Source organism: Etheostoma spectabile, chromosome 22 (assembly GCF_008692095.1).
Source record: "Etheostoma spectabile isolate EspeVRDwgs_2016 chromosome 22, UIUC_Espe_1.0, whole genome shotgun sequence".
Taxonomy (NCBI): domain Eukaryota; kingdom Metazoa; phylum Chordata; class Actinopteri; order Perciformes; family Percidae; genus Etheostoma; species Etheostoma spectabile.
The window spans coordinates 1,896,728-1,924,669 of NC_045754.1; the positions used below are offsets into that span (position 1 = coordinate 1,896,728).

The 27,942-nt window shown below is 41.4% G+C and overlaps 1 protein-coding gene across 2 annotated transcripts in view; it reads right to left on the minus strand.

The window, feature by feature from the left end:
• kcnh2b (potassium voltage-gated channel, subfamily H (eag-related), member 2b) overlaps positions 1 to 27,942 on the minus strand; it is a 374,402-nt gene that overhangs the window by 188,001 nt on the left and 158,459 nt on the right. Inside the window, exons 1-5 of one of the 2 annotated variants that reach the window (XM_032503800.1) lie at positions 13,420 to 13,529; positions 9,413 to 9,568; positions 5,203 to 5,416; positions 4,143 to 4,480; positions 2,941 to 3,152 (exon numbers count right to left, since the gene is read on the minus strand). In XM_032503800.1, the coding sequence (XP_032359691.1) occupies positions 2,941 to 3,152; positions 4,143 to 4,480; positions 5,203 to 5,416; positions 9,413 to 9,551 (903 nt within the window). In that variant the 5' untranslated portion in view covers positions 9,552 to 9,568; positions 13,420 to 13,529. Of the gene's footprint in view, positions 1 to 2,940; positions 3,153 to 4,142; positions 4,481 to 5,202; positions 5,417 to 9,412; positions 9,569 to 13,419; positions 13,530 to 27,942 lie in introns of those variants that run through there. The other variant, XM_032503799.1, reaches the window with a different exon arrangement.

Sequence of the window (27,942 nt, forward strand, 5' to 3'; positions counted from 1 at the left end):
CCGCACGTTCTGAACCGAGGCAGAGAAATGCTCTGTGATGAACCTGCTCCTCTGGAAGATGCCTTCATCTAAAAAGAAATACTAATTGAACTTTCCGTGCAAGTGGACAAGAACACTTTCCCTTTAAACCACCTTATTGGTGTGACCTTTGCCCTCAAAAAAAGCTCTCTTCTGACAACCAGCGGTGGAAGACGTATTCTGATCCTTTACTTAAGAACTTACGGTAGGGTTCCATACAGCGAATATCTCGCAAATTTTGGCCATGCAGCAAAGTTTTGCGTGGGGGCGTGGTCGCAAAACCAACAGGAATAAGCTGAATCATTTTGAGTGTTTAAGCCAAGGGGGTCATCCTGTCCTCTCTAAGCTCAGCTCCTATGGCGCCATTTTGATGCTAATAAGCCATCACCTGCCGTTAGCATTTCATTTACTGCCATTCATTTTGACAGCTAATAACATCTGAAGCGTTTAAAGACTCCATTTGTCCATTATTTATTTCTAAAGAAACAATGTATAAAAGGCTCCATTACCTTGTAGCTCACGTTATAGCTCCGTAGCAGACGTTTTTGTAAAAATAGGCTAACGATTGTGCCACGCAAAACCATGCAGTTTACCGTCGCACAGTAGAGGAATCACCGTATAGTACAGGGTAAGCTCACAGACAGTTTGGATTTCCATTAGCTGTTTAGGTTTAATTACTAATGTTAACTAGCATGTTAGTTAGCAGTAATTAGCCTGTGCCTGTTATCTCCTAACATATAGCAACACTCTCCGTCTCTGCTGATTGGGAATGATTGACATTTCTCTTGCACAGCTACCAGAAGACTTACAACTTTCCGATAGGTTGCTCACGTCACATCTACGTCTTCAAGCTCAGTTGGAGTTGCAAATGTTATTTAAATAAAAGTGTGTATCAACAGGATTATGTCCTTAAAGTGTTAAAAGTAAAAGTACTCAATGCAGAAAAAATCCTTCCCTTTTAGAAAGTGTAAAGGATTCAAACAGTTGTGTGTTTAATGGTCTGATCATTTCAGCTGGACTTGTAGGAACTTATATTGTTGGCTAGTTTCATTGAAAATAATACATCAGATATTATAAACTACATGCGTTTTGTGTGCAAAACTCCTGATGTGTAAAGTAACTAAAGCTGTCAGGTGAATGTAGTGGAGTAGAAAGTACAATATTTCTCTCAGAAAGGTAGCGGAGTAGAAGTAGAAAGTGGCATGAAAAGAAAAAGACTCAAGTAAAGTACAAGTACTTCAACATTTGTACTTGTAGTTACATTCCAACACCTTGGTAAATGATGAAGTCAAAGCACGCTTTCCTTTTCTCCAGACGTCCCATTTGGTCGCCTCATCTGTGTCTCCTCACCTGAATTACTTTGTCATGTGTGATTTGATTTGATTTATTTAATTGCATCAAGAATGCCGTACACAGGAAAAGACATCCAATACAACCGAGGATAAAAACACAATAAAGTCCATGACTTATTTCCTTTGTGGTCCTCAACACATAACATCAGGGCAAGACAAGACACTTACAGAGTGTGTAATAAACACAATGATATATATTTATATAGTTTTTATTTGATTGTCAGTGTGTTTTCTTGCCATGTTTTTCTTGCAGAGAAAATAGAGCAGCAAATAGCCCATGAAACAAATGTGAAAAATAAAATGCAAAGAAGCTGTTTGCCCCTGTCTAAACAGCTCATTTGGTTAAGCTCATTTCTACACAAGGTAATACGGAAGAGGATTAGAGCCACTGGTGAAAAATGTATGTGAGTTCTGACTTTATTCTCAGAATTCTTAGATTAAAGTCAGAATTCTGACTTTATTCTCAGAATTCTGAGATTAATGTCAGAATTCTGAGAATAAAGTCAGAACTCACATAATTTTTTCAACAGTGGCTCTAATCCTCTTCCGTAGTTTGACAACAAAACAAAACGCTGAGTGGACATTACTAGCTAGCTAGCTAGGTTTTTCATGTTGGTTTTGGGCGGTATGCACCCCCCCCACTTACCTGGAAAACGCTTTTAAAACAACTAGCTAACGTTAATACAGCGTATTGGAGGAATACAGCGTTTCCTGCAGTGGGGGGGGCAGAGGGACCGCAGCGTTCGCTAACGTTAGCTTCTTGTCTCATCTGGGGTCTGATAAACATTAAATGCTATTTTCCAATAAACTGTAGCTGTCATATTTCACGGGACCTGCGTGAGTGCGGATTTCACGTCACGGCTTTCATTGCCGTTTGTCAATTTGCCTAAGATTGAGTGACAAGTAGCACTCCCCCGTTGTTTACTTGGTTGCCATGACTTTGCCATGACTTCCACTTGCTCGGGGGGGACAGAGGATGACAATTTTGAGCTCAGTAGAGCAGACAGCTCTGCAGAGTCATGTAATTAGGACTTTATGACTTTTCATGAACAGCTGAAGGAGCGGAGGTGCACGGTGTATGTAGCGGTAACCCTGTTGGGCGTCTGCCCTATGCCAGGGCGGCAGACATTTTACTGTGGCAGGCCGCCATCAACATCAGACTGATGAAATTAAAGCGCTGCTTCACTTGTCCCATTCATCCTTTCTCTGTTGTTCCCAAAGTCAATTACCAGTAATTGGAATACAGCCACACCAGCCTCCATCATCTCATCACAGCTCATTCACTCGAGCTGGTGCGACAAGCATTATCGCCCCAGGAACACTTGTCAGATAACAGCGAGTGGCAGGCGCTTATTCAATTATGAGAACTGTCTGAGAGTACCTAGAGATGTTCTCTGCATGAAGCGTAGTGCATGAGCACACGCCTCGGTGTTCTGTATGGGCTAAACTGCCCAGAGGGCCCAAAAAAAAGCACTGACATGAAAAACCAATCAGCCGGCCAGATTGGTTTCAGACGGGCCAAAACCCTCACAGATAACATCACACACTCTATGCATGAACTGTGCCCTACCTGTGTGACTTTCTCTGTGACGTGGTGGGTCCGGTCGATGAGTTTGCAGGGAGCTATGATCTCCATGTCCCCTGTGGGCAGGGCGATGAGTGGGTCGGCTTTGAAATCCACAAAGTTGAGGGTGATCTGAGGGATCTTGGAAATGGTGCGGTACCGCATGAGGTCAGAGTCCGACGTGGAGTTTAAAATGTTGGACTTACTGTTCACTGCACCTGCAAACACACACAGATGTTAAAATTAGGGCTGAATGTTTCCAGATCGCTAATGGCGAATTAAACGTTCAATATTTAGTTGAATGTTTGGTGTAACATTGGATTGAACATTTTTTATACCTCTTTTTATTATTATATTTACTGTTTTGTCCTTAGATTAATGCTGGAATAATGTCACATATCACAGGTTGTTGACAGAAACGTCCTCTTTTCAGTGGATATTTCATTTATTTTGTATTTTATTGAACATGATGGTAGAAGGTGGTGTGTAGACTGTTTGGCAGAGGCACAATTTAGCTGTTGAACTAAGGCAGCTCAAAAATGCCAATTTACAAGAAAAGTACTAATATTTTTTTATTGGAATTGTTTTTTTGTATAACTTTCTTGTGATAAATGTTCTGTTTGATTGTTTAATGTCCCATGCTAATTAAAAGAAAAACAGTTATTGTTGGCAATCCATATCCATGTATAAGAATATAGAGCACCTTTGATGGTTTCTCATGTTACAATGCTCCATAACATGTGTAGAAAACTCCCTGCTGGACTGATGAGCTTACGTCACTCCTTGGACTCGTGCATTTGCGCACATGCGCAACTTGGCCATTTCCTTTTGTAGGGTGCAGCGGACGTGAGCTGCTCCTAAAGTTGCAGGTTACTTGTATAAATCTTCTGTTGTGTTGCCGTGTGCGTTATTGAGAACATAAGTGCACAATGTTATGTCCATGCTGGTTTAGCATGTATTTTTGTTTGTGTGAGCCAACATGACAGCATCTTTCTTATGATAGTTCAGGATAGCATGCTAATGTCTACCGTAATGCTAAGACAAGCTGCAGACTGTACCATTCAGAGACAATAGTTAATACACAGTAAATAATGAATTTTAGCTAAACCTTAAAAAAATCTCAAATCATCCCCAAATCATAGTTAAAATCAAAGGGGATAATTCATAATAACAATAGTTTGTGTGTCTTTCCACGTCCTCTTCCTCACCAGTGCTGCTGCTCCCCGGTCGGATACTCGCTCTGCAGTTCTTTCTCTCCCAGTCGGGCCTCATGGCCTCGATCTCGTCTACGGAGGAGGCGCGACGCATGCTGTGGAAGCTCTCCCGCGAGCGGCTGCGAGACAGCGAGCAGTTGGAGCCTGAGGCGTCCGGGTTGAGGCTGAGGCGGTGGTGGGGCGCCACGCAGGGGGACGACTGGGTGAGGGAACCCACAAGGTGGGCTCTGTGGGGAGGTGGAGGAGGAGGAGAAGGCGGTACAGGAGGGTCAGGGCCCAGTAAGGTGTGCTGGTCCTCCTGGTGGTCTTCTGGCCAACTCTGTAGAGCTGACCTAGGAAACAGAATAGGACATAATGGGTATTACACAACAGGGTGTTACAGATGTGTCATTTCACTGGATGTTTTGGATTAAAGTGTCTGCCCACACTAAAAACAGAATGCTGCTGTTTTTAGCCAACAGTAACCTCACTGTGGGAGGAAAAGGGGACAAGAGGATTTCCCTGCTGGAAGCAAGCAAGAGTCATTTGCTACAAGGAGCTTAAAAAAAGAAAAATGTATGAGACAAAATAAAGTGAGAACAATCCACATAATTATGCAATTACACTTACAATAAAGGCATTAGGAGATAGTGTGTTATATTCTCATTTTGTTGGATTTTATTTGCACAGAATTGCACAGAAGTCAAAATGGGAAGTGGAAAGTTAATGAGCCTGGTTGAGAAAAGTGTCAAATCTAGCTAAGTTAAAAGTATCTTAAAAAAAAGAAAATCACAAAATTTCACACCTAAGACTTGAGGATGGCAGGCTATGTTTTTTGGAAAGCATTACACAGCAAATATTAGACTTAGACTTCTTTTTATTAATCCTCGGACTTCTAAAGTATAGCACCATTCTCAAAAACATAGACCCTGTATAAGACTAATCAAGACTGTGACACATTTTCCACAAATCCAGTATTTTAAATAAGTCTCTGCTAACCCATCTCTAGCTCCCAAAACATAACGTACCCTTATAATAATTAATTAATTAATTAATAATAATTCACAGGGCCTACCTGCTTCCACCGATTTGCTCCTGGTGGTTTAGCGGTAAGCGGGGAAGAGGCAGGAACTCCCCCAGGCCTAGGGACTCATGACCGTGGTGGTCTGGGTGCAGCGGCAGGGGTGTGGCAGTGGGGATGTGTCCTGCCTCTGTGTCGTTTAGAGACACTTTACTGTTAGACATGGAGCGCAGAAGGGGAAGACGCAGCTTAAAGCCTCGTGGACGACCTGGGGGACAGAAGGAGGACGTAAGGTTGAGGAAAAGACGCATTGTTGCTGGACAGTGACAGGTGGAGAGATGTTCCAGGTGGTGGAGGTGATGCTAGCAGAGAGGGAGATTTTAACTGGGTCACGCTGACTCCAATAAACCTTCAAATCACAGCTTCAAAAACAATCCACAGGAATCTGGGACAGTAGCCTCGATTAGTTTTGAGTTTTAGCCTCAACGTTAAATAACACACAGAGAAAGACTTGGTTCTAAATATGATCGCTGTCCTGCTTCAGACGCTATTCCCCAGGGTTATTCCTCTAGAGCATTAAGTGCACGGTCATGTTCATGGAAAAACGGAGTTTGTCAAACCTGATCCAACACAAATACCACGAATCACAGAGATGAAAGGACTTAGCGAAGATCATTTTTAGGGGCATTTTCCTTTATTAGCAATAATGGAAAAGGAAAGGGGGAGAGAGATGGGGGACGACACGCAGCAAAGGGCCGCAGGTCGGACTCCTATTTACTATTTATTTTTGGGCCAACTTTTTACTTTTACATTTTACCACAAATATCAGTACTTTCTACTTCTTACATTTTACAAAGTTGGCTCGTTACTTTAGTTTCAAATAATTTCAGTTGAAACTAATTGGATGGGACTATACGATGCACTTCCACACCACTACAAGACGACTCGGCAGATTCGGCGGCAAATCATTGCGGCTTGAGTGCGGTAACGTTAGCGTATAGTATTATGTAATACATAATGCAGTTATTATTATTAGACTCCATGTTCAGAGTTGCTGTCAGTTCTCTAATTTTCTCATTCGCAAGGCTACTTTTACTTTTATACTTTAAGTAAATTTCCAAGCCTCTACTTTGTTACTTTTACTTGAGTAAAGAAGTTAAAGTTAAACAAGTATCTGTACTTCTACTTGAGTACTGGAAGTAAGTATTTTGCCATATACACATTATGCAACTAATAGAGTTGGGTGTATCAAAAGTTCGGAGTATTAAAAATTGCACAGTAATGAGATTAAGTGGTTAAGTATTACAATAAATAAATATTGCACTGTATGAAATTAAAGTAAGTAAGTAAGTATACATCACACGCACACGCACACACACACACAGTGGTGGAAGAAGTAGTTTACTACTCATTCCCTATACTTAAGTATAGTAAACTGTCCTGAATTGAAAATGTCACTGAAGTCAAAGTACAATTGTACATTATTTGGTTTTTATCACAAACAGGTAAGATGATTTTAATGTTTCAGAGGTTTTAGTTTTAGGTTGGTAGTATACAGTAGTCCTGCATCATATCATTTAAACAGAATTTATTAATCTGCTAAACTGACTGTGCTGTGTGGCTGCGGCTCATCTACATATTCAGTTTAAATGATCCACTGATAATCACACTGACATCATATCAGTAATCAGCTTCAATGTATATGTAGAATATGCCATACACATGAAATTAATATACATTGTATATACAGTATCTTGATTTTTAACTCAAGACTTCCTGTTATGTTTCCAAATCAAAGCCCTACGATAAAGCTATCATCAATTACAATTGAGCAAACACTTCTTGACCTTTTTATCTCACATAAATCACAATGACATTCATGATAAAAGTAAATGAACCATTCTGTTATTGATTTTCATAATATTCATTATCAAAGACAAATTCAATCTAGCTGGCAGCAACACTGTGTCTGTGTGCATTGGTGTGGACACAGCGCTTTGGAGGAAGGTCTGGCTAGTCCACAAAGGATTCTGGGATAGGAGAAAAACGTGCTCTGGTTTAAACCAATCAAAATCGTCTTCACAAAATCGTCACAAGATGGTGACTCGGCAAAATAGCCTCGGGAATAGCCACTTGTTTTGGTGGAACATGTGTTCGTTCAAAAGCAGAGAAAACTCGGATGTGACAGATAGTCTAGCTAGTGGTCTGGATTTACCCTGCAGAGATCTGAGGACCAGGAAACCATAGTCCTCAGAAATAAACAGCTTGGGCCGTGTATTTAAGGCGTTTTTTTTTTTCAGCGGGCACAGAAAGTAGAGAGCTAGGTGACCACGAGGAGAGTACAAGGAAATGCATATGAAGAGAAAGGCATGATGGAAGTTTATGTCTTTAGTTTTCTGTAGTCTGTTCACCTACGGTACTCTATTACTTCTGCATTAAATACTGCCACTAATTGTTTCGTCACTGTTTCTTCTGATGATTTCTACACTTTGCATTTATCAAAAGTAATGTAGAATTTAAATGTGCTTGACTCAAATATATTTAAAGGGGGAATAAATTGATTATACAGGGTTTTCACACTGTTCCTTAAGGTCTCCAAATAGAGTATGTAACATTGGTTGGGCTGAGAATGGCCCGGGTGCTGTTCTATGCACCCTGATGCATCCCTGTGAAATAGCCCTAGAATGAAACGAGAGGTCTTCTACCTTTTATGGTATGCTCATGGATATTTAGCTGAGCTGCGCGCTGATTGGGTGGTTTACAACGAGCGAAGCTGGGGAGCACAGACGCAATGGCCAACAGCACTCACTGGGGCCGGCAGCTCGCGCTGCTCTGTGGGCTACCCAGCGCACAGTCACCTTCTCTGGGGTAACTAGACCACCAACCACCGCTGACCTGATGGAGCTCCGTGAGCAGCAGCTCTCAAGGGAAAAAGATCGATAAAGAATTCTCAAAGAAGGCTGGCTTGCCCTGGGGTCAGGCCAGCTCAGCGGCGTCTTTCTGCCGTTACGTCCCACTGTCTCTCGTACCTACACCGGCCTCGCACTCTGTCCCCCCCCCCCCCCTTCTACACGAGGAGAGAGCAGAACAGAACAGAGAAGCAGGTGACTGTTTTGGCGGCCACAGAGAGAAATTCCTTGCATGCTCGCTGTATGATACTGCCGTCTTTTCTACAGAACGTCTCTGTCTTTTCTACATAAAGTCTCTGTCTTTTCTACAGACAGTCTCTGTCTTTTCTACAGAAAGTCTGTCTTTTCTACATAAAGTCTCTGTCTTTTCTACAGAAAGTCTGTCTTTTCTACAGACAGTCACTGTCTTTTCTCCAGTCTCTGTCTTTTCTACAGCCAGTCTCTGTCTTTTCTACAGAAAGTCTTTGTCTTTTCTACAGAAAGTCTGTCTTTTCTACAGACCGCCTCTGTCTTTTCTACATAAAGTCTGTCTTTTCTAGCGATAGTCTCTGTCTTTTCTAGCAATAGTCTCTGTCTTTTCTACAGACAGTCTCTGTCTTTTCTAAAGAAAGTCTCTGTCTTTTCTACAGACAGTCTCTGTCTTTTCTACATAAAGTCTGTCTTTTCTAGCGATAGTCTCTATCTTTTCTAGCGATAGTCTCTGTCTTTTCTACAGACAGTCTCTGTCTTTTCTAAAGAAAGTCTCTGTCTTTTCTACAGACAGTCTCTGTCTTTTCTACATAAAGTCTGTCTTTTCTAGCGATAGTCTCTATCTTTTCTAGCGATAGTCTCTGTCTTTTCTACAGACAGTCTCTGTCTTTTCTACAGAAAGTTGCCAGATTTGACAAAGTCGCAAAGTTGGCAACACTGTGTACGCAACCTACATTCGGTACACCAGCTGATCTCAGACCAGTGGTCTGTATGTAGCCTACATTTTGGGGCGTAACAAAGGTACAGACCAGAGTCACATAAGGTATATAGTATAGTCCCCGAGTTGACTATTAGCTTTGTTGGGATTCACCTGTTTTCAGCGGAAGTTTCAAATTGTGAGCTCTGCATAGGAAAGAGGTGTCAATGGGACTTTGAGGTTCTCTGAATGCTCATTTCACCTACCAAACTCTAATTATTCAAATATGACATGGTAAACTCGGGTTTTGCATTCTACCACCCCTTTAAAGCGGGTGTGGGACAATAGGGATAAACATGAATGTAGAAGAAAACGTGCTATACAGAACGGACACCTGCTGACAAAGATTGCTCAAACCTGGATTGATTAGAAAACAACAAACAGAGAAATAAGCTCAGTCGGTATCTACCGGTGACAAGCCAGGTGGGTAGGCGGTGGTTGAGCTCCTGTTTGCGGTCTAGGAGGGCTTCCTCTGTCAAGCCCTCAAAGTTAAGGATGAACATGATCACCAGGCCATCTTCGTTTTTCACCGGCACCACGTCCACCATACACAGGAAGCACTGACCTGCGTGGGAAGAGAGATAGATTAGATTAGATTAGATTATACTTTATTCATACCACGACGGGGAAATTCTGTCGTTACAAGTAGCAGCATAGCAGACAACAGCAAAAAAAAAAAAAAAAAAACATAACACACAAACAAGTAAGCACGAAAGAAATACAAGGCAGAAATACAAGGCAAGAAATACAGGCAAGAAATAGACAATGAAAATATGGTAGACTGAGTAAGTAAAATGCCGTCAAACAAAAGGAATTTTAAAGTGCGGTTGCCATGATAAGAGAAACAATATTGCGGTGTAAGTGACGTTAAAAATTAAGTTGAATGTGTAATTAGAGCAAAGAAGCAAGAGTCGGTAGCATAATCTAAATTATATTAACCTGAGACCATAAATATTGAAAAGTAAGGTACTTGTAATAAAATAATATAAATACCAATATTAAAGATAAACAGAAAGTGTGTGATGTAGATGGGAGAAAAACAGGAACAGAAACTACAACACTATCAGGTAGTGCAGGTGTTGTAGAGTCTGACCGCGGCTGGGATGAAGGACCTGCGGTACCTCTCCTTCTTACACCGTGGGTGTATCAGTCTGCTGCTGAAGGAGCTGCTCAGGGACCCCCCAGTGTCATGTAGGGGGTGAGAGGTGTTGTCCATGATGGATGTCAGCTTGACTAACATCCTCCTCTCCCCTACTTTCTCTATGGGGTCCAGAGGACAGTCCAGGACAGAGCTCGCTCTCCTGATCAGTCTATTGAGTCTGCTCCTGGCAGAGGCCACCACAGAGTCATAGAAGGTCCTGAGGAGAGTCCTACACACTCCAAAGGACCTGAGTCTCCTCAGCAGATGGAGGCGACTCTGGCCCTTCTTGTAGAGTGCTTGGGTGTTATCAGTCCAGTTCAGTTTATTGTTTAGGTGAACACCCAGGAATTTGTAGCTCTCCACTACATCAATGTCCAATCCTGGATGCTCACGGTGAGAAAGGGGATGTTTTCCTCCTGAAGTCGACTATCATCTCCTTGTCTTGCTGGTGTTAATCTGAAGCTGGTTGAGCTCAACACCAGCTGACAAAGTCCTTGATAACCGACCTGTATTCCAGATTGTTCCCTCAGAGACACAACCAACAACGGCTGTGTCATCAGAGAACTTCTGGATGTGGCAGTGGGTGGTGTTGTGTGTGAAGTCCGAGGTGTAGAGGGTGAAAAGGAAGGGGTAGAGCACCGTACCCTGAGGGGCACCTGTGCTGCAGAGAAATCTTCATCAGACTGGTTGCATTTGGTGGAAGTTTTTATCCAGAACCTCTTACAGTGCCAAAAGTGTTCATGGTTATAACCCTCATGTTGCCCTCGGGTCAAATTGACACGTGTTCTTTTTAATTCCCCAAAATAACATGATTGATTCCACACAACGCTCGGTATCATTTCCTATAAATGAGGTTTACTGACCATAAACTCCAAAAATAACTGTAAAACTAAAGTTAATAAGTTAGTGTTACATAGTGTTGAAAACATAAAAAAGTGACAAACACTGAAAAAAGTGTCAAAAGTGTTGAAAAGCATAAGAAAAAGTTTTTAAAAAATTATGAAAAGGGTCAACAAAAGTGTTGATTTTCAATTTTTACGGGAAGACAACACACGGTACCAGGGTACAAGCGGCCGAAATGGGTTTCCTCAGGAGGGGGGGGCGGCGTCTCCCTTAGAGATAGGGTGAGAAGCTCAGTCATCGTGAGGAGCTCGGAGTAGAGCCGCTGCTCCTTCGCGTCGAAAGGAGCCAGTTGAGGTGGTTCGGGCATCTGGTAAGGATGCCTCCTGGGCGCCTCCCTAGGGAGGTGTTCCAGGCACGTCCAGCTGGGAGGAGGCCTCGGGGAAGACCCAGGACTAGGTGGAGAGATTATATCTCCAACCTGGCCTGGGAACGCCTCGGGATCCCTCAGTGGGAGCTGGTTAATGTGGCTCGGGGAAAGGGAAGTTTGGGGTCCCCTACTGGAGCTGCTGCCCCCGTGACCCGACACCGGATAAGCGGTCGAAGATGGATGGATGGATGGATGGACAACATACGTCCCTTTTGACGTTCTTTGTCAGGACTATTGGCGTCCCTTTTGACGCTCTTGGTTGGGACTATTGGCGTCCCTTTGGACGCTCTTGGTCAGGACTATTGGTGTCCGTGTTTGGGGTTATTGTTTTTTTTTCATTTCTACTAAGAAGTTTAATTGCAGTCTTTTGTGAACGCAGCAAAGTGCAATTCTACAAAAAAAAAACTTAAAAAAGTAAAAATACACAAAAACTACTCAATTACAGTAACGTGAGTAATTGTATTTTGTTGCTTTTCACATGTGCACACAACATACAAGTTCAATCGTTTTAATGACTGTGAAATTCTACATGACCCTGTGTGCAGAGACAATGTGCCATGATCAATCACAGATGCACACATGTGAGCATGTACAGTGGTGTGAAAAAGTGTTTGCCCCCTTCCTCATTTCCTGTTCCTTTGCATGTTTGTCACACTTAAGTGTTTCGGAACATCAAACCAATTTAAACAATAGTCAAGGACAACACAAGTAAACACAGAATGCAATTTGTAAATGAAGGTGTTTATTATTAAAGGTGAAAAAAAATCCAAACCATCATGGCCCTGTGTGAAAAAGTGATTGCCCCCTAAACCTAATAACTGGTTGGGCCACCCTTAGCAGCAACAACTGCAACCAAGCGTTTGCGATAACGTGCAATGAGGCTTTTACAGCGTCCTGGAGGAATTTTGGCATGCACTAATTATACAGCCCCACTTTCACTCACACACCCACTCCCACCCACACACACACACACACACACACACACACTTTCATTCTCTCTCCTCATTAAATGTCCATCTGCGCTCAATCAGCATTCACACTTCCTTCCATATGAGGCCTGACACGTTCGCGTATCCACCTCATGACAAGAGTGCCAAAACAGCTAAGTAAGTGTGAAATTAGACTACATATGACAGTGAGTGGCTGAGAGTTTTCTACTGGGTCTACAGGCCTGAATACACTGTAGATAATACGGACACCGGACGCAGTGATGTGTGTGAGTGGTACAAACACCCACATGTGCAAACTCACACACACACACACACACACATACACTGTAGGATTAAATGTCAACTAAAGAGGATTTACCTTAAGTTCATTGTTTTAAGTCTAATACATTATAAGACAAAGTGTTTTACAAAGTGTTTTTTGACTGGAAGTCAAAATAACTTGCTATTCTGGTTTTGACACTAGGTATTGGAACCTTCAAAGAATCAAATTCCACATTTACATAAAAAGACACACACTGAGACATCCAAATGCAATCTTACATTAAAACACCAAATACATCCTACAGGAGGATGAAGACAAAATCAATGTAACTACTGGGACATCATTTAACATTCGCTGGAGAATATATGGTCTGTGAAAACATCTAGGGAAATGTATGACTTTAGAGTTTACATTTTTTACACTGTGCAGCGGGAGGTTTAATGGACATTTTACAGCGAATGAATACTGGGCTCTGTAATGTATTCAAAATGATACAAGGTACACTGCAGCCATACTGTCACGTTACACATCATTTAAATCAAATTGAATCTATCCTTCTAGGCCATACAACTCCTTGCCCCCCTCATAGCAACCATAGAACCAAGCCACAAAGAAAAGAATCCAGTTTGCAATGTCAAAATAAAGGCTTTTTGAGAATTTAAGAAAGCTATTTCGTTTGTCACTGTAATCCTCAAGCTTATTATTTGTTTCCTCTAAACCTGGACACCTTGGCCACTGCCTAAAGTGTCCTTTGAATGTTAATTAGTTCCCCCTGAGTGGTCCCGTCTCTTACCTGGACAGCAAAAAAAGTGAGTAACGGGCTCTTCAAATGGCAGTCACAAGGGTTTTAGCAGCGTGGAGCATTTACATCCGACACGATACTTTGTACAACCCAACAGTGTGTCTACTGCCTCACTCACCCGCCCGCCCGCCTATCATTCATCTCACATCATCACTGGAGAGTAGGCCGAAATCGGATTGGACAACAGCATAATCCCAACACAGGAGGGGAACAATGTGAAATACAGGGAATACTAAAGGATTACACCATCTGGCCATTTCCACCAGAGTGTGTGTGTGTGTGTGTGTGTGTGTGTGTGTGTGTGTGTGTGACCATGCATGCTTATATGCACATGTGTGGGTAGATGCCAAGTCTCATGTTCAATCATAAACTATTGGGTCATTCATGCCTGATTTCATTAACAGCCCTTTTTTTAATCGCTGACGGTGTTCCTGCACGTCTGAAGCTGCTTCAGACAGCTTAAGAAAACTTAAAGACACGTGTAATAAATTGTGTGTGACAAGATATTGTCATAAAGACAAGTGAGAACGACAGTAGTTAAAAATGACATCAAAGGCCATAGCAAAAAATATCATCTCAAATACTGTCACTTATATTCAAACAAAAGGTAGGGAGAATTTCACATCTTTGCCATCATCAGTAAAAGCAGGAACATTAAATTGATATTGGTTGGCAGGAGGGTTGCTGGTTCAAGTCCCCATAAGGACCACAAGTATTGGGGTGGACTGGTAGCTGGAGAGGTGCCAGTTCACATTCTGGGCACTGCCAAAGAGCTCTTGAGCAAGGCACTAAAATCCCTAACTGCTTGGGGTGCCTTTTCCATGGGCAGCCCCCCCCCCACTCTGACATCTCTCCATTTAGTGCATGAATGGGTACTGAGTATCTGTGTGTAATAAAAAACAAAGTGAAAACATTGTAATTTCCCCTTGTGGAATTAATTACATATTATTATTATTATTATATCATAATAATATATAACAGGGAGGAAAAAAACAAACCAATAGCGGACATATTGTTGGGAGAATTGCAAGTGTTATCAACTTGGTCCATGTAAACAAGTACATAATTTGAAATAAATAAATAATTTAAATAATAAATATGTCATTGGTCATTTCTGTTAAGACACAGGACACAGTGGTGGGTGTTGAGTGGATGACAGATGTGATTTGTACAAACACACATGTCCACACACACACACACACACACACACACAACACACACACACACACACACACACACACCACCACACACACACACACACAACACCACCAAGCACACTCTCTCTCTCTCTCCTCTCTCTCTCTCTCTCTCTGTAGATTAGATATCAACAAAAGAGGATTCCACTTTACTTTATCATTTAAGTCTAACACATTAAAATATATATTTTTTGTATTTTCAGTTATTCTAATGAATCTGGAACACTCAAATGAGTACTTCCAATTCTCTGATTCTGTAATTCTCTTTCAATACATATCTGATAATAATAATAATAATAATTAATAATAATAATAATAATAATATGATAATAATAATAATAATCACATATGCATACATAGATAATGGAATGAGTACAGTGTGTTCTACAGTACCCTAAGTCTTTGTAAACACATGAGCTGTTTATCTGTGTGTGTGTGTGTGTGTGTGTGTGTGTGTGTGTGTGTGTGTGTGTGTGTGTGTCAGAGTGGTGAAAATCAAAGGTTAAACCTACATGACCACATTATCCCCATCCTGCCGAATCTCCAACGGCTTCCTGTTTCCCAACGCATCCAGTTGAAAGCCCTCCATAACCAGGTTCCCCACTACCTAACAGACCCGCCCCGCCTACCTCACAGATACCCCCCCACCCGCCCCACCTCACAGACCCACTCCACCGACACAACCTCCTCTAACAATATTACATTTTACCTGCAGAGTTTTCATTACTTCGCTTGCTTTGAATTTACATGTTCTTTCTGTGTCGGTTTCATTGAAAAGTTTTTCCAGTTAGTCTCAAATGCGGTGTATAAATAAATGTTTTATCATTATCATTATTTCAGGTTTTAGGCTTATCAGAGCCCTTTGTTGTTGACCATCATACGTCTCTGTCTACTGTAATGGATTTCGTCCAAGAGCATCTGACATAAATTGAGCTCTGGGGTTAACGGGGCAAATGACATTTCATCTAAATGCCCCGCCTGGACGTGTTCCAATTCAGCGTGTACCAGCTGATAATCTCAGTCAGCGCTGCTGATTCATAAAGCTCTGGGAGATTATCACAATGCAATAATAACACATCCCAAAAAAACTGCTCGTGGCAGACCAGGGGTGTGATCAAATAAAAGCCCAAACAGACTAGTGTACCAAACTACTCAGATTTATTGGGAGGCTGACCATTACTGACACCGAACTCTTAGACAGCTCTGTCCATACGCAAGATCAGAAACACAAATTACGCCTGATTTTTGACCTGACAGACAAACTCAAAGTTCAAATTTTTGCCCGATAATGAGGGTCGGGATACAATCAAAGGTCAGCAATCTAACTCCAACTTCAATTTTCAAGAGCTCACCAAAATTGGACAGTTGAAGACTGGAAAAATGTTGCCTGGTCTGATGAGTCTAGATTTCTGTTGAGACATTCAGATGGTAGAGTCAGAATTTGGCGTGAACAGAATGAGAACATGGATCCATCATGCCTGGTTACCACTGTGCAGGCTGGTGGTGGTGTTGTAATGGTGTGGGGGATGTTTTCTTGCCACACTTTAGGCCCCTTAGTGCCAATTGGGCATCGTTTAAATGCCACGGCCTACCTGAGCATTGTTTCTGACCATGTCCATCCCTTTATGGACACCATGTACCCATCCTCTGATGGCTACTTCCAGCAGGATAATGCACCATGTCACAAAGCTTGAATCATTTCAAATTGGTTTCTTGAACATGACAATGAGTTCACTGTACTAAAATGGCTCCCACAATCACCAGATCTCAACCCAATAGAGCGTCTTTGGGATGTGGTGGAACGGGAGCTTCGTGCCCTGGATGTGCATCCCACAAACCTCCATCAACTGCAAGATGCTATGCTATCAATATGGGCCAACATTTCTAAAGAATGCTTTCAGCGCCTTGTTGAATCAATGCCATGTAAAATTAAGGCAGTTCTGAAGGCGAGAGGGGGTCAAACACAGTAGTAGTATGGTGTTTCTAATAATCCTTTAGGTGAGTGTATGTAGTACCAATATAGGCTTTTCTTCCCAGCATTCCACGCTAGTTTGCTAGCCACTAAGTCTACTGTGCAATTTAAAAACTCTGATGCTACAACACAACTTGTGCACTTATAGTTAGCTCCTATTTATACAATATTAGCTTTGTCTCATTTACTTTTATATACAGTATTACAATACTTAACTTTTACTTATATTTTCAGCTTATTTCATGCCATATTATTATCTCATGTTAGTATTTTATATACAGTATATATATTATTTTTAATTTTTTATGTAATTCTAGATACATTTACATTTATTTATATGTTATAAGATTTATTGTACTGTATTTAAATTGTTCCAGTACTATGTATTTTATCACTTTAAAGGCACCCTTGGACTGTCATAAATTAATTTCGTTGGGCTACACACTGACAATAATGTGCTTGAACTTGAAAATAATACTACGAAACTACGCCCTAGCAAACAGGTAAGTCCCTTTACCTACTGAGTGTGATGAAGCCTCCAGCAGACGCTAAGGGACAGCGTTGGGTTTCCAGGGACGGGGTGGGAAGGATTACATTACATCACATCTTTCTTCCTGGGTAGCAGGAGATGAGAGAGGATTGTAAACTGAGATTTGGCTGCCCTTGATTAACCTGATCTCAGACCACATATAGAAAGCGTTATTGCAGACACAGGTTCATATTACACTTCACATAAAAAGAAGATACAAAGATACAAAATAATTCCATATTCGTCTATAGGATATACAGGCTATTGCACCAAGGTCGTCTTAATCTAGTATCTATTACAGCTTTTCAGAGGACTGACTAGAGCTTCATTTATATGGTTCTCTGACTTGTCCAGACAACATAAAACTAAACACCAGTTGTCTTAAGAGTGTCTCACAGGTTGACACTCTAGTGGACCCAAACAGCTGACTGGCACTATGCCCCCTAGGGACACCAAGCAGCGTTCTCATTGCGTCGTTGACTGCTTCTGCATACTCTTTGCTTATGATTGGACCACAGTTGAGCAGTATATAGCGATGTGATGTAGGTTCTTAACAAAGAGCACTTCCCAGAGTCAGAGCACATAAAGCCTCCTTATAAGCACGTTAGCTTGAGAATGAATGTTACATCGCTGTCTGTAGAGGTGTTTGTCATGCGCCCAGTCATTGGATCTGACATGACCTATTTAGTTTCCTCACACTCTATGACACTTTATGTCATCAAGGCCATACTGAGAACACACCTTCAGCATCAGAAGCTGAAAGATACCTCTAATAAGAATTTGCATCTCAAGTATCTAGTAAAGTAAAGCCTGTTGACCTGTTCATACTGGGAAAGATAAAGAGGTTAACCAACAACTCGCTTCCCACTCGGCTTCTCTCTCTTCCACAGAGCATCCTGCAGTGTGCTGCTGTGGAAATTAGTACCCTAATCTCTGCTATAGAGCAAATGGATTAACAGAGGAAAGGATTACAGTTTGATCAAGCAGCTCCTCACTTCTGTTCTGAGGTGAAGGGATCGGGGGGGGGGGGGGGGGGGGGGGGGGTGCTTAGAGAGTCAGTGATAAAAAAAACTAACCCTTCAAAGAAAATATCAGGCATTTCAGAGTATTTGTAAACTACATAGGATTGGACAATTTGACAGTATTCATATATACCTGAATACTGTATATATAATAATAATACATATTGTTTAAGCAGTTGCACATTATTGTTTCCCCATCCTGTACATATTCAAATATTTGTTCTTTTTTACTTTATTCACATTATTATTTCATGTATATTGTATGTATGTATATTTTTCCTAGTATTTCATTTATATTTATATTCTGTGCTTTGTGACTGATTTTGCTGCTGCAACACCGAAATTTCCCATTTTCTTGGGATCAATAAACATCTATCTATCTATCTAGCCTTCTATCTATATACATATATATTTATGAATTTTTTCCTGCAAACTTGAGCATATACAGTACTATGTGAATCTGAAACACTGTAACCAAAAGAATGCAGTTTTAGATTTTCTTTAATGTTTTTAACATACGTTATGAATTACACATACATAAATAATACTGTTTATTTTTTAAATAGACTTGATTGCTGCTATTATAGGCGTTTCTGTTTGTCTCTTTAAAAACTGGATGTAACCCAGGTTTATTTAGTTAGCAAAATAAATAAACATGGACAATTACATGGACAGTTACATGGACAATCAATCAGTCAATCAGATTTTCTCCGCAGGGGACTGTCCTCTCTCCCTTCCTCTTCACCATCTACACCACAGACTTCAACTACCACACAGAGTCTTGCCATCTTCAGAAGTTTTCTGATGACTCTGCTGTGGTTGGATGTATCAGCGAGGGGGACGAGGCTGAGTACAGAGCTGTGGTGGGGGACTTTGTCACATGGAGTGAGCAGAACCATCTACAGCTCAACGTGACAAAGACCAAGGAGCTGGTGGTGGATCTAAGGAGAGCCAAGGCAGCAGTGAGCCCTGTTTCCATCCAGGGGGTTAGTGTGGACATTGTGGAGGACTACAAATACCTGGGAATGCACTTAGACAATAAACTGGACTGGGCCAAGAACACTCAAGCCCTCTACAGGAAGGGCCAAAGCCGTCTCTACTTTCTGAGGAGGCTGAGGTCCTTCAACATCTGCAGGAAGATGCTGAAGATGTTTTATGAGTCTGTGGTGGCCAGTGCTATCCTCTTTGCTGTTGCATGCTGGGGCAGCAGGCTGAGGGTAGCGGACGCCAACAGACTCAACAAACTGATTTGCAAGGCCAGTGACGTCGTGGGGGTGGATCTGGACTCTCTGTTGGTGGTGTCAGATAGGAGGATGCTGTCCAAACTACATGCCATCTTGGACAATGTCTCGCACCCACTCCATGGCTTGCTGCTCAATCACAGGAGCACTTTCAGTGATAGACTCATTCTCCCAAAATACACCACAGAGCGCCACAGGAAGTCATTCCTGCCTGTGGCCATCAAACTTTATAACTCCTCCCTCTAAGTGTCTGACACACAGACACTTAGAGAGGTTGAAACTGGACAATATTATCTGTATTATCTGTTTTGTGCAATAACACTGGCTTGTAATGTGTGCAATACTCAACTGCCACTATTATTATTATTATTATTATTATTATTATTATTATTATTATTATTATTATTACTTTTCACCATTGCTTACCTTAATTATGTTATTTATGTAAATACTGTATAATAATATTCCTTTAACTGTAAATATCCACACTCCTTATATTTCTTTATTTCTTTATTTATATTTCTTATATTTCTAATATCTGAGCAACTGTAACACAGAGTTTCCCTTCGGGGATCAATAAAGTATATCTGATCGGATCTGATCTGATCTGATCTGATCTGATCTGATCTGATTTATATAACACTTTTCGTACATAAAAATGTAGCATAAAGTGCTTGTTACACCTAGGAGAATCACATATGATCCAAACCACCCAGGTAACTTTTCTCCTTGTTGAGGTTGAAAAGAGGCCCCAGATACACCAGGCCAGCCCCGAACGACACGTGTGGATTAAAGAAACGACGGAATTACGCAACAACTGCTTTGCTTGAAGGTGTTATTTTTGCCTCCAACGTCGCCTTCCAGGCAGCTGACCCTAACCTTAACCCTAAACATAACCATTGCTGCGCTGCATGGGAGGAGACAAAACACCAAACACCAGCTGCCCTTTACCAAGCTCTAAACTACTCATTCAGTACATGTGGATTTACTGAAGCTCTTCCCAAACTAGGACTGAAATGGTAGAACTGAAATTAGAAGGTAGCGGATACACCAGGCCGGAAAGAGCTTAGCCGAGCCTAGGGGCCCACAATACCACAATACACATCACATCCTATATACACATTCACTTACTGTACAGTCCATGTATACAGTATATATATATATATATATATATATATATATATATATATATATATATATATATATATATATATGTACAGTATATGGACTATAAGAAATGATGTTAAAAAAAAAATTGGACGTAGCATTAGTGAAATTGTCCATTGGTTTGTGTCATTTTGAAGCCGGGAGATTTGGCTGTCACCTTCTTGGTGTTTTTTTCCTGGGGGAGGACACCCAGAACCCCCACTAAACCCCCCCCCCCTACATTTGTAGGCCCATACATACACAGTACAGTATACCCCCTATAATACACTATACTATATACTATACTACACTATAATACCCACTCTATAACTACACCACTGAGCATGGCTACGGATTGGGCACATTGTAATTACATTTTACTGGAATTGTTTTTTATAATTACGCGTGAAAAATAAAAATGATGGATTGGTTGATTGATTGATTGATTTATTGATTTATTGCTTTATTGATGAAATTTCCCCTCAAGGGACTAAAAAAATGTATGTTTCCTTTCTTCTTTCTTTCTTTCTTATTTACCAACTCATGAAAAAAAGCGGTAGTTTTGAAGAGCAAATTCAATTCAATTTCAATTCAATTTTATTTATAGTATCAATTCATAACAAGAGTTATCTCGAGACACTTTACAGATAGAGTAGGTCTAGACCACACTCCAGAATTTACAAGGACCCAACAGTTCTAGTAGTTTCCTCCAGAGCAAGCAACAGTGCGACAGTGGCGAGGAAAAAAACATATCTTTTAAACTCTTATTAGTATCAAATTGTTGTCAAAGAGAGTGTCAGACTTACATAACCCACAGCTGTTACTGTACTTGTCAACAGTGTGGAAGGATTTATTCATACTGAGTGCTATTACAGTACATATCTGTATTTCCATCAGGAAATCCATCCACCAGTTACGAGCCTCCCTTTCTGCCTGCTGAGGCTTCCTCGACCTTCGTCTGGGACGGCCATTCAGGTAGAGTAACATGTGACACCTGTGTAGGCTTCAGTCTATTTCTACCAGTCCTGTATCTGTCCTAGGCTCCACATCTCTTCTATTTATCAAAGTATTTATTTTATTTTTTTTGCAGTCAACATTCATCCACGCGTTCTTCACTGATCCGCACACTCCACTCAGCACTGATGCCATCACTCACCACACCTCATGCTTTTGTGAATAGATATCTTCTTCTTATTTACCTTATCTGAAAATCATAAGATCATGATTACTGTCCGTTACATACACAAGGGGAGGGGGGGGGGGGGCAGACATCTGTCTCTGAGAGCTAGAAGTAAGAGGATGAGGATGTGAGCTGTGTTTTATCTCAGCTGCTCTGTTCTCTGTCACACACACACACACACACACACACACAGTGACAAAGTGACAGAGGGGAATGGAGAGTCTCATTTGCAGACACACTCTCTTCTCCTCCGCTCTATCAGTATTTGTCAGAAAAAAAGAAAAACTAAAAACGGAAAAAGTGCAGATCTTCATAACCATAGATCCACGAGACGGCTTTAAATATTATACAAGCTGGCTGGCTGCAGGCCAACTGGCAAAGCTTGTTATGTTCCTGGCCTCATTCCGAGCCAAAAAACCCTGTTTAAATCCAACACAAACAGGCCAAGCTGACAACTTCACTAATTACTTGACGGTGTCAGTCATCACAAGGAAAATATAATGTACATAGTTTAATTAATTATTAATATCAATGGATGAGCATTACAAGATCCTGACCACTTCATATCTCGTGTAACTACGCTTGGGGGTGATTGAGCAAGCTACAGAGATACCATGTGGGGATCGCGGGAACTCTCACTGTCCGCTGATAATAGGGAAGACAAATCTGTGTTTTGTATTTTATATTTTGTATTTTTTTTATTTATTAAGCCAACACATATCAATCAACATTTCTGTAAATGTGCCATTGTTAGCCAGTTGGCTAATTTTCAGCTGTAGTCCTTTGGTCAAATGATATTAGACCATAGCAGGAAGAAGCAACAACAACAAAAACAACATTAATACAGGTTAAAACATTAACACAGGTTAAAATATACAGATATTGATAAAATTAGACACCATACATACAACTATCAGGCTCTTCTCCTGTGGAACCAGGTTCCAGTTTGGGTTCAGGAGGCAGACACATTTAAAAATAAGACTTTCCTCTTTGATAAAGCTTATAGTTAGGGCTGGCTCAGGAGAGTCCTGAATCATCCCTTAGTTACGCTATAGGCCTAGACTGCTGAGGGACTTCCCATGATGCACTGAGCACCTCTCTCCTCCTCCTTCTCTCCATCTCTATGCAACCTCACCCCATTAATGCATGTTACTAACTCAACTTCTTCCCTTTCCCGGGTCTTGTGCTCTATCTCCCCAGTAGTCTTGTGCTCTCTCGCCCCTCTCCTCTCTCCTCCTATTGCTTCCTGCAGCTGTTTCTGGCTCTGGATCTGTGGTTGGAGTCACCTGCTGCCTCCATGTTCCTGCTCGACACCCTCTGCTACAATTCTCCATGTCTCTCTCTGTCTGTCTCCCTCTGTCCTTCTGTCTCTCTCTCTCTCTCTTTTTCTGTCTCTGTCTGACTCTTTCTCTCACCCCCAACCGGCATATGCCCCCCCTACCCTGAGCTATGGTTCTGCTCCAGGTTTCTGCCTCTTAAAGGAAGTTTTTCCTTGCCTCTGTGGCCTAGTGCTGGCTCTTGGTGGGAACACCAAGAGCCAGGAAACAGGCAGGAAACAGGCAGGAACCATCACTACAGACCCATCTCCCCCCGGACACAACCTGTTCCAGCTTCTCCCCTCTGGTAGGCGCTACAGAGCACTGTACGCCAAAACCAACAGATTCAGGAACAGTTTCTACCCACAAGCCATCTCTTGACTGACTGACTTCTCACCCACAATGTCAGGTTCAATTCTGGTCAATAACACTGTAACACTGTCTATACAGCACCTGTATTATTCCACTTATTTAGTATTACTCATCATTCCCACTCTCACATCTCAATTATATATTTTATTATTTATTTATCATTCTCATTTCCTATTTTTCAGAACTGTTCATATGTTCATACTGTTCATACTGTTCATATTGTAATATAATAACATAATACTATTTTATCCCAGTACCCTTGCACTACGCACATTTAAATAATTCTATTGATCTCTTCATTGCACTCATGCCTCTATATTGTTTCTGTTTAGAGTATGTATATATTGTGTATATATTAGTGTGTATATTTCTGTTTTGGTTGATATGTATGTGTAAGCACAGTGTGAGTAACAATGCTCCACAGACAAATTCCTCGTATGTGTCCTCATACCTGGCGAATAAAGCTGATTCTGATTCTGATTCGGATTCTGAACTGTTGGGTTTCTGTAAATAACACCACAGAGTACGGTCTAGACCTGCTCTTTTATGAAAAGCGCAGTGAGATAATTGTTGTTGGGATTTGGCGCTCTATAAATAAAAGCGTAGCTGCAGAAAGCATCAGGACACTAGCAGAGATTACACATCAACAGCAGCTTGAGTTAATGTAAGAAGCCAAGCAAGCATCAGGACACGTTCATGCAAATCCCTGACGTCCAAGACCATCTGGGTACTCCGCTCCGCTTCGGCTCTCTGTGTTGTCGTTTTTCAAAATCCATTCGCTGCAGGAAAACAACAACAACCTTTGAGCTAGCGAGCTACACGCTAAAAATGGCAAGTTTTTTAAGAAATCCTTCAGGTGAATAATTGTAAAGATTTAGAGGGATATGTTTAATGCATTTCCTCGCTAAGGGGAACATTTCAGGACCGATTGGTGGGAATTTGTGGGGACAAAGTACATACGGAGATGCAGTGGTAAGAACACGTTAACCAAGAATCCAGCTAATTTAAATAGCTCACATTACTGTGTGTGAACGGTTAACTTAATTTAATATGGTATGTGCGTTTTATTTTGCAGCGTGCAAATGTTCCGCCAAAATAAGTGTCTTGTAGCTATATGGTAGCCAGAATTTACTCCACAGCACTGTGGAGATAGAACTGGCAATGTGATGCTATGATGATATAGTAAAGCCAACGTTAAGAAAGACAAAACAGTCTTCTTGTTTTTGTATCATTCACTCATTCACTCTGTCACAGTGAATGAATGAAGGTGAACACAGAGATCGAAGGAGTAGTCTTCAGCAAGGAGACAGGGCCAAATAGTCCTCAGGTTATACTCCAGTTATATAAAAACAGAGCGAAGTGAAGCAGGTACTGGGAGGCTATGGCCCAATCACACGCAACACTGTGTTAACCCTCCTGTTGTCTTCAGGTCGAATTAGACCCCTTTCCAAAAAGTTTCTATATCAGAAATTTGGGTTTCTTTCAAGCTAATTTTCCAAAAAAGTAACTGGGATGGTTCCCAACAACGCTCCTCACCAGGTAAACAAATAATCCGTTTTTTTCAACTTGGGTGTTTTTTTGTCAATTTTCGAGAAAAATAACTTTCAAAAAAGGTTTGAAGAAATAGAGAAAAATGTCATTAAAAGTGACTAAAAGGTGAAAAAATGTCAAATAAAATGAAAATAATGTGAAAAAAAATGTCAATGAAAGTGATTAAATGTGAAGAATTGTCAAATGAAGTGACAAAAATGTGAAAGAAAGTGAAAAGAATCCACAATTTTTTTTCAAAAACGTTGAAAAGTGACAAAATCATCGGGGGAAAGACACAAAATGGTTGAAAAAGACGCCCATTAGATTGATAAAAGGTATTTCAAATTAAATTTTGACTCAGAAAAACAAAAATTTCCAGGTCGGCAAAAAGACAAGACAAGGGTTAAATAGGGTGAAACCCAACACTAAACTAAAAGTCCAAACGCTTAGCCCAGGTAGGATAAGCAGCAGACATAAAGCACAAAGACTAATTCAGGTAAGGCATTTTAAAGTGATGACTGATCACGTGTTCACTTTCACTACTGACCATGTGCATGCCTAGAGGACTCTATTGTGTGTCAGGTAGCAAAATCATTGTTTTCTGCTAATCAGGTCATTACGCGCTTAATGTAGTTTATATTTTTGCAATACACAGCTTGCTACCACTTTCTCCTGGTAAATGACCATCCATTTTACATTATAGGTGGTGAACCACATATGGCAAACACGCCAAATACTCTAGTGGATATTGCGGAGAGTGAATGCTTTTGGCACTTAAGATAAAGGTCTGCAACAAATCAAACATTTTTCCTAAAGGAAACTGATTTCCTTGTGCAGATTGTGTACAATACCAGGGTGGAAGAGTCATCCTGAGTGGATAAATGTAATGTTCACTGTTAATTTCTTGGAGGAAAGGGGATGTCCCCCAAGTCCTGATCAACGTCACTATGTGTCATTCTCCCTGGGGACTCCCTGCTGCATCCTAAGTACTGTCCCATTAGAGTGAAAACATAGAAAGAAAACAGTCAGATGTAGCTGTAAGCACACCTCCGCCATGCATCTCAACCACAACACACTGGCCCCCCTAATTACATGTGTAGTAATCGCCACGGAAGCCCAAGCTGTATAGTGTGAAGGTAAACAGATTTAATTCACAGGATTTACCTTAGTTTAACTCAACTGCGTTATTGGCTCTGTGTTATCGTTGTCGTTATTGGTCCTAGTGATTATGATCATTATTACACCCACTCAAAACCAAGTACACTACCGTACATGTTAAAGTGGCAAATGAAACACAACATAAGCATCATGTTATCAAGGGGACGGATCTTAGGGGTTTTAATGAGCTTGTTTTGGAAGTCTTTAGTCTAGAGACTAAAATGTTATTGAGTCTCTGTTCCAAGTCCAGCATTGAATACTGGTCCCAGTAAACCACTAGGTGGCAGGGCACAACAATCTTTCCTTAATATTCTTGAAGGTAATATGCATAATAACACAGACAGACACACACACACACACACACACACACACACACACACACACACACACACACACACACACACACACACACACACACACACACACACACACACACACACAAGATACAGTCTGGCTAGCCTATACCCCAGCTCTGAGCCTACTACAGGTGTGTTGTTCTCAGAGGGCTGGGCATGGATCTGGATGACAGGATGGAAAAAGAAATTGGTGTGCGTGCTTGCGTGCTTGTGTGTGTGTGTGTGTGTGTGTGTGTTGTGAAAGTCATGCAGACTCTTAATAGATCCCCCCCGTCTCCTGTCACTCTGATCTTGGCCACCAGCTGTCCTCCGATAAGTGATGTAACATTACTCCATCTTTTAACATTGATACCGCACGCACGCACACACACAAATGCACACACACACACACACACACAAATGCCATGTGATTGAACCCGGAGCCGTTTTCTTGATTGTTTCAGGATGAGACTCTGTGGAAGGACAAACTACTCCAGACAATCATTCATCAGCCTCCCTTACCTGTACTGGAGACAAATAGCCGTGTTGATCTGTGTGTTTATGTGGCACAGTGGACGCTGGATTGTCCTGGTGTGTGAGCCTGTTTTTGAGTGCAAGTGTGGATGCTTCGAACATGTACATGCTATGGATCAAACGTGCGTGCACGTGTGTATACGCTTCTGATACACTGAGGGACTCATTCTGCCCCTCATTCTGGGGCGCTGTTTGTTGGACTGATGCAGCGAACTGACGGAGCAGGGTGGTTGGGAAGTTGACGAGGCTCCAGTCTGACGGGGGGGGGGGGATCCATTAAACTTGCTGTCCGTCCCAGAGAGCTCCTGGCCTGGATAAATAATGAGGTGTGCTTGCCTCGGTTTGTTCTGTGGTGTTATCCAGGTCTGGAAACCTTAAGGGGCATGACTGGATTTGCAAAAACATGTCTGACAGTCCAATGTTGTAACTTATAAGAGATTTAAATACAAATTACTTGAAAGGTAAAGGAGTGAGAGGAGTAAGCCAGAATTTTATATTTCAACTGCAATCTGATTTTAGCTGAGGCCATGATAAAAGCAAGAACTTACTATATCCCTACTATCACTGAATGTTAAAAAGTATTTTTTCCCTAGGAAGCACACAGTGATCCATACTAATATCTGAAAGATCAATTGTTTTGTCGATGATGCAGAAGATGAATAAAGAAAATGATTACATATCAGGAGCATGCCAGAATCCATCTAATACAATTCTCTCTCTTGATCGAACTAATCCCTAGCTTCCACATTCCTTCCCTACCACTTACTGCAAAGTCAATCAGGAAAGCTTGTTTCTAATCAAGAGCACTCTCTTCCTCTGTCTTCATTAACTCTGCTCATCCACTGTCGTCTTTTGACAGGACTGAGAAATGAGAGAGTGAAGTAATGGAGGGAAGGTGACTGATCACAGATGCTTATGCTTGAGAGATGAAGAGCGGGATAAGGTGGTCAAAGGTTCACAGCAGCACCCTACCTCTACCCACA